The following is a 9,706-nucleotide window of genomic DNA, read 5'->3' as shown; positions in this document are numbered from 1 at the left end:
CCTTAAGGGCAGGTCAAGAGTCAAATTTAAAAAAATGTATATCAAATAAAAGAAAAACATTTAAGGTTTCAATACAAAAAAGAATTCTTTAATTTGTTTATTTTTCAAAAAGTTATGGCAGTTTTAAGTATTAAAATATTTAATGTTTAACAGTGATTTTTACATAAAAATTATATTTTTCATTAAATTTGACGGCCATTAAGAAGAAAAGGTGTCGGTATAAATTATTTTTTTTGAGCTTATAGTATTTATCGTAAACTTTTTTTTAGTTATTAGTAAGGTGAACATAATGTCCATGCACTGAGACTTGTTTGTCTATTGTGCACATATCGTAAGTTATAATGTGACATACATTTAAAGTTCGTAGTATTTCCGGAACACTTTCAAAAGTTAAGTAAAAAGAGTTTTACTTTTTACTCGTATTTTTTAAAATTTAACCTTCCTGTATAAAGGAAAATTGTCCGATTTAAAAAAACGTATCTCGCATGAAAAGAATGTATATATAATTTATTTAGAAACAAAATATTTTAATGTTCCATACATTTTTCGAAAAGTTATAGTAATTTAAGTTGAAAAATTAAATTATGAAATCGTAATTTTAATACCAAAACTGCATTTTTATTTTAAAAAAATGTTAAAATTGATAAATTAAAAAATTGTAATTATTTGGGGGATTTTTACCATTTACGGGGAACGAGGGAAAATTTTTCAATTTTCGAGGTTAATGTCTTCAACTAGATATTATTTGTGATCTTTTGAAGTATCATTGAGAAAAATCAGTCCAATGAAAGCCGAGAAAAAGTAGTCGAACACAAAAAGAATAAAAAATACAATAAATAAATACATCATTGTAAAATTAATACCTTCTCAATTTTGTATAGAAGCTAAAATGACTTAAAAAACGTCAAAAAATGTTTCTTATATTACTTTTATTTTGTAAGGGATTGAGTTTAGGTGTATTTTCTATTTCCATAAAAAGTAATACGAAAAATAAGAAAATATGATAAGATAATGTTTTTATGTAGGTACTATTTTATAGGTGATTTGTCTTTCTCAAACTACTCAATTATTTATAAAATAAAGTAGAATCCTTATGTAGAACAAATTTTTTAATTAAAATAAATAAATATAAAAATATCAAGGTGAAGTTACACTATCTCTAATAAAATATAAGGAATTGTAAATTAACTTTAAAAAATCTTAATAAGCAGCCCTAATTTTATCAATGAAATATATTTTAAGTTATAATTCGCACATTAATCCATATAGCATTATAAATAATAAATCAATAATGTTATGCATATTTCAAGGATTTTTTTTTTATGATAAAGCAAGTAATTNACATATTTCAAGGATTTTTTTTTATGATAAAGCACGTAATTTAAACTTCTTAGATGCACATAAATTCGGTTTCTATTGACTGACCGCAGACATTAATATCAACAAACTATATTTTTCAAAATAACCTTCGGATTCATTAAATTAAATTTGGATTTATTGGAATAACCTTTATTTAAAAATGTCTAAATTGGAAGTTTTCATTTAGGAATTTCTAATTTATTAAACTATAAACATTATATAACTAACTAATTAATAATTAGGTCTGGTCAAATATTGAAACCGATATTTAATGTCTGTAAATTTAGCTATTCAAACTAAATTGGTATAGGTTTTTAATTGTTTGGAATATATTCACATAGTAGATTTAAAAAAATCCCTACCGATATTACAATCATCATGTTTCAAACATTCTTATATTGAAATACTCTAGAATCTAGGCAATTTATCCATTTATTGAAATAATTATTTATATAATTCCTAGTTAAAAAATATTTCTATTCGAAATTTCAAAACTTTTAAATAATCTAACAATCTAACTAAAAAATATTAATGAACTATATAACATTATTATTATTCTTTAATAAGATAAAAGAAAATTATAATGTGTAACATACCAGTTTATTTTTTACCATTTTTTTTTTTTAATTTTAATTTTGTTTTTCGTGATTTTGTTAGTTGTAAAATTTTAAAAATTTCATTGAAAATGTAAAACAAAAAATTATTTTTCTTGAGTAACTTATGACTTATTTACTTGTTAAAATATTATAGTAAAAGATTAAATAAAACAACACAATTAGAAACAGTAATTGTATTTAGAGTAAGAATTTTACATTAACTGTCAATCAAAAAATTAAGTTATGCCATCTTAATTTTTTTTTCAAAAATAAAGTAACAGGAGAACCTGTGTATTGTACATATCTAAGGAAAAATGAATACTTTTAAATGTCATTTATTTGTACAGTATACAAACTTAAATAAATTTAATTACTTATTTCCTAAGAATAATTTGTAAAATTTATAGATATTTTTAAATGTATTTTTTGATAAAAATAAAATATGTATTAAATTTATAATAATCGCAAACTGATTCAAATAGATCAATTAGAGGTTATAAAACATCATAGTAACTGTGTAGCTCGAAATTTTGAGGGTTTTTTAAAGAAATACACAATTAAAATATAAACGTAAATTTTAAGCACTTTTAGACTTTAATATCTCTATTATTTTTTGAGTTATTAAATTACCTATATAATTATATAATAATATAGATATTAATATTTTTATTCTAAGTTATATAAAAATAGTGTTTTTTTTTATTTCAAACGAATAATTTCGAAAATAAAATCACACGGTTTTAAATTAGGATGACGTTTACCAATTAATTTAATTGAAAATAATTAATATAATTCATTAAAATGTCAAATAAGCTATAGAATAGGTGAATTAATATTAATGTATTATTAGGAAATTAAACAAATTAATTTTTTTAAGGATAAATACGATATTATTCATACTGTAAATGTTTAATATATTATTAAATTAATATTTAATATATTATCATAATATTTTTATAAATTCTAGCCATATAAAATTTGTTTTACAAATTTTAAATTTACTTTGATTTAAAAGTTTTTGTATTATATTTCAACTAATAATCGTTAGAAATTAAAGCCAACCCCATCTCTTATAAGAGCTTTAAATTCATTTTTTATGGTAGTAAACATATTTAACTATATTACAAGTTAAATTTTATCAAAATAAGAAAAATAAAATTCCCGCAGCTAGCTCTCAATCTTTATATTGAAGTATCAATAAATGATAAAAAGTATATTTATCATTATTTTGATTAATTAGTACATTTATTATCTTGAATTGATAAATATGAATATTGTTATAAAAAAAACTTAATTGTTATCCTCATATGGAATAAAGAATGGACCTGCAAATAATGAATCTCTTATAAGTAAAAAAAAAAATAAATAAAACAAAAAATGTGTATAATTTTTATGATTTTAGTAGAAATATAGTGGTCAACAGTAAACACTCTAAATATTTATACAAAGTTGCAATTTCATACAAATTGGTTACTCAATAAAATTCTTTCAAATAAGAAGGTCAAATAAAGTAATAGTAATTATCTTAAATAATGAACAAATATCAGATAACAACACTCATTTTTTTTGTTTAGGTATTTATGAAACAATGTTTTTGAAATATTTATTTTTAATTGGAACGGTCTACCAACTTGTCAATTGCACCCCAAGAGGTATTTTAGACTTTTTGGGTCAAACATATCGATCTAACCTTATAAAGTTTAAAGAAGATCCCCAATTTGGTAATCAATCATTATTGAATGAGTACGATTTCATTGTAGTTGGTGCCGGTGCGTCTGGAGCAACTGTCGCACGCCGGCTAGCTGAAATTACGGAATGGAAAATTTTATTACTTGAAGCGGGAGGTGAAGAATCATTAGTAACTTCTATTCCAGCTATTGCTCATTATTTACAATTTACAAATTACAATTGGGGATATAGAACAGAATTAGAGTCCCATGCTTGTAAAAGCCTAATTAATAAACGATGTCCATGGCCAGCTGGAAAAGGTTTGGGAGGAAGTACAATTATAAATAACAACATGTATACAAGAGGCAATGTAAGAGACTTCGATCGATGGGCGGAAGCAGGAAACAATGGTTGGGCCTACAACGATATAAAACAATATTTCTTAAAAAACGAAGATGTTAATATTCCAGAGTTGAAAATATCTCCACATCATGGAGTAGGTGGCCCTTTACCTATAAGCTACAATACTTTCAAATCTAAATTACTTGATTCATTCATAGAGTCTGCTTCCGAAGTAGGAATGAGAGTAGGAGATTATAATGCTCCAGGAAGCCATGTTGTATTTTCTAGAATACAAGGTACAACCTTAAATGGTCGAAGAGTGACTTCGGCGAAAGCGTACCTCCGTGATAATATCAGCAATTTAGACATTGTTGAATTTGCATTTGTCACAAAAATATTAATCGACCCAATAACAAAATCAGCATATGGAGTAGAATTTATAAAAAAGAATAAAAAAAGAAAAATATTAGCGAAAAAAGAAGTAATTGTATCAGCGGGTACATTTAATTCAGCTAAACTTCTCATGTTATCAGGAATAGGACCTAAAGAACATTTAGAGTCATTAGGTATTAAAACTATAGCCGATTTGCGCGTTGGTGATAACTTACAGGAACATCCTGCATATGCCGGATTGACATTTTTAGTAAATGATTCTGTGTCATTTGTTCCTGATAGAATATTTAGGTCACCAGTACAGGAAACATTTAAATTGTTGAATGGAAATAGTTGGATGAGTACATTACCTACCGAAGCAGTTGGTTATGTTAAAACAAAATACAATACTAATAAAGAAGATATTCCAGATATAGAATATATATTTCTTTCTGGTAGTTTACCTGGCGAAGATGGTTTAGGTGGTAGTATTGGAAGAAGATCAATGGGTATTCCCGACAACATTTATGAAGAAATGTTCAAGGGAGCTTTTAATAAGGATTCTTGGACAATATGGCCAATGTTAATGTATCCAGAAAGTAGAGGACAGGTAATAAAAATGTTCTGTTTTATCGACGCATTTCATTTCATATTAATTTTATAGGTTCGATTGCTTGATGACAACCCTTTTTCAAAACCAGTCATAAATGCGAACTTTTTTAGTGATCCAATGGATTTAAAACGTCTTGTTGAAGGAATTAAAATGGTTATTGATCTCAGCAAAACTCATGCGTTTCAAAAGTATCGCTCAGAATTGTTTGAACGTCCTATGCCAGGCTGTAAACATTTAAAATTCGCCTCTGACGAGTATTGGGCTTGTTGTATTGAACAAGTTACAATGCAGATGCATCACCAGAGTGGAACTTGTAAAATGGGACCCGAATGGGATCGAAATGCAGTAGTAAACCCGCTATTAAAGGTGTATGGTATTTCTAATTTAAGAGTTATTGACTGTTCTATTATGCCAACAATAACAGGAGGCCATACAGTAGCACCAGCGTACATGATTGGCGAAAAAGGTGCAGATTTAGTGAAATATTCATGGTCAATTGAAACAAGCAATTCAACTCGTTTTAATTGATTATTATAAATTTATTAAAATAATTATAAAATATAATAGAATAATTATATTTTAACACAGAATAACTGTTTTGACATCTTATAAAAAAACATATGATTTTTTTTTGTGACCCAACAGGAATAATAAATATCTTGATATATCTAGTCATCTTTTTGAAATTAATTTTCATACGGTAAATCTGGCTGAGAATATGAATACAATTTTTTCTGTTTTAGCTATGTGTGTAAATATTTAAATCAATATTTTTTTTGTTTTCATAAAATGTATGTTTTGTAAAAAATTATTTTTTTAATTAACCAAAAATTTTTGTTAATACAAAAATAAAAATTATTTTTAAAGTTGACAACACATAATTTAATTTAAAATTATGTTAGGCGAAATAGTTTTAACTTAATAGATAAGCAGCGTTGTTTGTTAATTACACGATTTAATTCAAAAAATAATTTGGTTTTATGTTCAATAGATAAAAATTAAATTTTTAACTTATTAAACATTTTAATGTTGTAACATTTTTATGTTAGATTTTTAAAAATATATATAATGTAATAAATTTAAGTTTAACATTTTTAAACCCTCAGAATAATCATAGAATGTATAAAAAGGTGGCTCCTTTATACCTGCATATGATTGTTAAAATGAAACATTTAATTTATTTATGTTTTAACGTTATAAATCATTTTTTTTGTTAAACAATATATTTTTTGAGTCTATAATACGTTAATTTCATTTATAATAATTGTGATTACAACATTATTATGCATAACGTTTCTTGTCTAACAACTTTTTAATAAAATTATTTAAACGGAGGTATAATTTTGTAATTTTAACGGCTGTATATTAAAAAAATTATGAAACAAACGATAAATAATAATTTAACAAGTATAGTTTTTGACTATAAAATAAACTGGTACATAAAAAAAAAACAAAATAATAAATTGAATAATCAGTTAAATTTTGAAGTTAATATTTTTATTGTATTATATTAACATAAATGTATATAAACAAATTATGTAAATAGTATTTTCAATATTAATATAACGTTATTATTTTAATTTCAATATTTTTAAAAATTATATTCGATGATTTATTTCATATAATAACAATTTTTACAATATTTTGAATACAGAGTAAATATACAAACAAAAATTTTATTCTACTTACATTAATGGGTAACTATTATTATATATTTATATATGTATACAACAAATATAATTAAAAAAACATTTTTGATAGGCATATTTATAAAACAATATTATTAGCACTTTTAGTACAATTTGAAAAATATAGTCATAAGCATATTTTGTTTTTTTATTCTGCTAATATAAATACACATATTAATTTATTTCTGTTACTGTTTTAATAATAATATTTAAACTAATCTAAATGATTTCTATTGTACAAATATTTGTAAAAAAATGCATTTTTAAAGAAACGCTAAATTTCTGCTTTAAAATAAATATCATTCATGTACTTCCTTTATTATTATTATTATTATTTTATTAAAGATAATAAAAAGGTTTACATTTTTTACAAAATAACATCGATGAGGCTGAAAATATGTGATTATAGACATAAAAAATAGGTAAATACATCATGGTAAAATTAATACCTATATTAAAATGAACATTCTATAAGGAGAATATTATGTTTAAATGGATTTTATGTATTTTTTTCTTATTAGAGTAATTACATAGGTAATAAAAAAAAAATTCAATTATATGGGTTAATTGTTTTTGTACAATAAAATATTAATATTTTAGGAATTGAACAATGTTTTTTTATAATTCATTTTTATTGAAAGAGTAAAACACTTTAGAAAATATAATATATGTTTATTTCAACTAATTATTTTTAAAATAACTTTGTTCATTTATTTTATATTTTGTCAAATAAAATTTTTAAAAGATATGAAATGAAGCAAATTTATTTATCATCTACAATTTTCATGGTTTTTTGGGATTGAAAACATTTATACAAAAACTATGACTTATATTTAATTCATACTGCAGAAGTACTATATAATACATAAATAATTTACATATAAAATTATTATGGAATTAATTATTACATTTAAATATACATTTATAAATACTTAAGACGAACACAATTTATAGTTTTAACTGTACAAAATTATTTATGATGATTTTCACTTAAAAATAATATTATAATTGTGTTTATTTACAAACGTTTCCTAAAATACAATACATTTACAAATGGAAATTCATTTAGTAAGTCATTTAACACATTAGTTTTAAAATGTATGTCTGATAATATTTTGAGGTATTCCTATCTAAATATTTTGAACAATTTTGAATGCTCAAAGTATAATGCATTATATGAGAAAGTACAATTTTTTAACTCATAAATAATTTATACTTAATTATTAAGTGCTCGTAAGGTAAATGATTCACGCACAAAAAAAAAAATGCAAGGTAAATAATACTTTTTTGAAATAAACAATTTAAGTAATTATTAATTGTTCCTTTTCTAAAAAATAAAAACCCGTACTACTTTTGGTTAGTTTTTCTTCTGAGGAAAAGTTCTTTTATTTAGATAAAGTTAATAATTTTAGAGATAGTTAATACATCAATTTATTAAAACACATACACAAACTTATTTTTAAACTAACAAGATGTAACCAAAAATAAAACTTGTTATATTTTGTAGAGCGACAAATTTAAATAAGTTATTTTAACTTTGTATATTCAACGCATTAAGTGTTGAAAATTATAAATAACTTGTAATAATTATTTTATTTGTAATACAAATAAAAATAACTTTTTGGTTAAACTTAAACCAAAATACATTTTACAGATGAAAAAGCATACACGCGAAAAATATTAGGCAATACATGTGAGTCGTTCTTTGATGAGCTTGACCTCCATGTTGCATCGCTGCTGGATATTCTCCTGTTAATTAAAATAAAGGTATATTTTAGTATGTATAATAGTTATACCTTGATATGACTTATTGAAAAATCTATTGCGCCCTCATTGTAAATTATTTCATGAATTGCTTTTACAGTTATTAATTAATATTGTAATGCCAAAAATATTAAAAAATATAAAATAATTTAACTGATTTTACTAAATTAAAAATTATTCATAAATATCGTTAGCTAATTTATAAATTTTATGTTATAACTTTATTAAAAGTATAAGATATACATTTATTCATACTGCTTGGATAATATTGCGCATTTAATAAGTGTCAAACATGTGAATTAATTAAACGTGGACAATTAAATCTAATAAAACATAGCTTCGCATTATGTAAGAAAAATGTGCAAATTGTTTGAAAATAATAATAAAATAAAAAATTTTAAAGAATTAGATTTAATTGTTTTTTATCCCGTGTTGATAAAATCCAAGTAATTTTAAAAATTCAAAAGGAGGGTTAATCAAGGGGATTAAAATACTAAAGTATCCTATATATATATCTTTATCTCATTATATAATAGATCTATTTGAAAAAGTTTTATTATAATTCTAAATATAAAAATTTTTATACACCTTATTGTCTCTTATACTTAATAACAATGTATATTTATTTATTCAACAAAAATAATTTATTACAAAAAAAACTTTAAGTAATAATCATTAAGGTTAAATATGATTGCCAGAAAGTTAATAATTAAATAAAATTACGTTTTCAGATTGTATGAACAATTGAAATCTTACAGTATTAGTTTTTTCTTAAGTGTTTGTCATTTCATCGTTTAGGGTAAACGGGAATATTTACCTTAATCGAAATATTCTTCTCAAGGGAACAATTTATTTCATTATGCTTACCATTTAATACGTGTACATTTATAGATTTTGGCTGGGCATTCGATGGATTGCATTGATATCTTCCATTATCTTCAACTCTAGCATCTTGAATAAGAAGGTGACTAGTTGTAACTAATCCTTTCTCGGTGACTACGTTAACCCCGCCTCTTGGTGAGTCATAACTTATTATCTACAATAAAAGTTGACAATTTTTAAGAAATGCCAAATATTATACATATTATATATATATATATAAAATAAGCACACTAATATAAAAATTAGAAATAATATAGTTGTATAGGATATTGATATTTGTTGATATATAGTTATTTGAATAAATGAATATTACTTAATGAAGATTTCTGATGTAACAAAAATATGTTAAATTAATAACAAAGATGATACTATAAAAGAAAAATGTTATGTACTTATATGTAACTATATAATATATATATATA

The 9,706-nt window shown here is 23.0% G+C and overlaps 2 protein-coding genes across 6 annotated transcripts in view; one reads left to right on the top strand and one right to left on the bottom strand.

Moving 5' to 3' along the window:
* Positions 1–6,379, top strand: part of LOC126900424 (glucose dehydrogenase [FAD, quinone]-like) — a 10,768-nt gene extending 4,389 nt beyond the window's left edge. For 2 of the 3 annotated variants that reach the window (XM_050676128.1, XM_050676130.1), the window contains exons 2-4: positions 3,358–3,465; positions 3,530–4,947; positions 5,002–6,379. In XM_050676128.1, coding sequence (XP_050532085.1) covers positions 3,544–4,947; positions 5,002–5,478 — 1,881 coding nt within the window. In that variant the 5' untranslated portion in view covers positions 3,358–3,465; positions 3,530–3,543 and the 3' untranslated portion in view covers positions 5,479–6,379. The remainder of the gene's footprint in view (positions 1–3,357; positions 3,466–3,529; positions 4,948–5,001) is intronic. The other variant, XM_050676129.1, reaches the window with a different exon arrangement.
* Positions 6,380–7,438: 1,059 nt separating this feature from the next.
* LOC126900432 (zwei Ig domain protein zig-8-like) overlaps positions 7,439–9,706 on the bottom strand; it is a 190,978-nt gene continuing 188,710 nt past the window's right edge. For all 3 annotated transcript variants that reach the window (XM_050676144.1, XM_050676143.1, XM_050676145.1), the window contains exons 6-7: positions 9,270–9,438; positions 7,439–8,387 (exon numbers count right to left, since the gene is read on the bottom strand). In XM_050676144.1, coding sequence (XP_050532101.1) covers positions 8,287–8,387; positions 9,270–9,438 — 270 coding nt within the window. In that variant the 3' untranslated portion in view covers positions 7,439–8,286. The remainder of the gene's footprint in view (positions 8,388–9,269; positions 9,439–9,706) is intronic.

Source organism: Daktulosphaira vitifoliae, unplaced genomic scaffold (genome assembly GCF_025091365.1).
Source record: "Daktulosphaira vitifoliae isolate Bord-2020 unplaced genomic scaffold, ASM2509136v1 Scaffold_3, whole genome shotgun sequence".
NCBI lineage: Eukaryota > Metazoa > Arthropoda > Insecta > Hemiptera > Phylloxeridae > Daktulosphaira > Daktulosphaira vitifoliae.
Note: the sequence above shows the minus strand (reverse complement) of the source record. Positions and strands in the feature narration are given on the sequence as shown.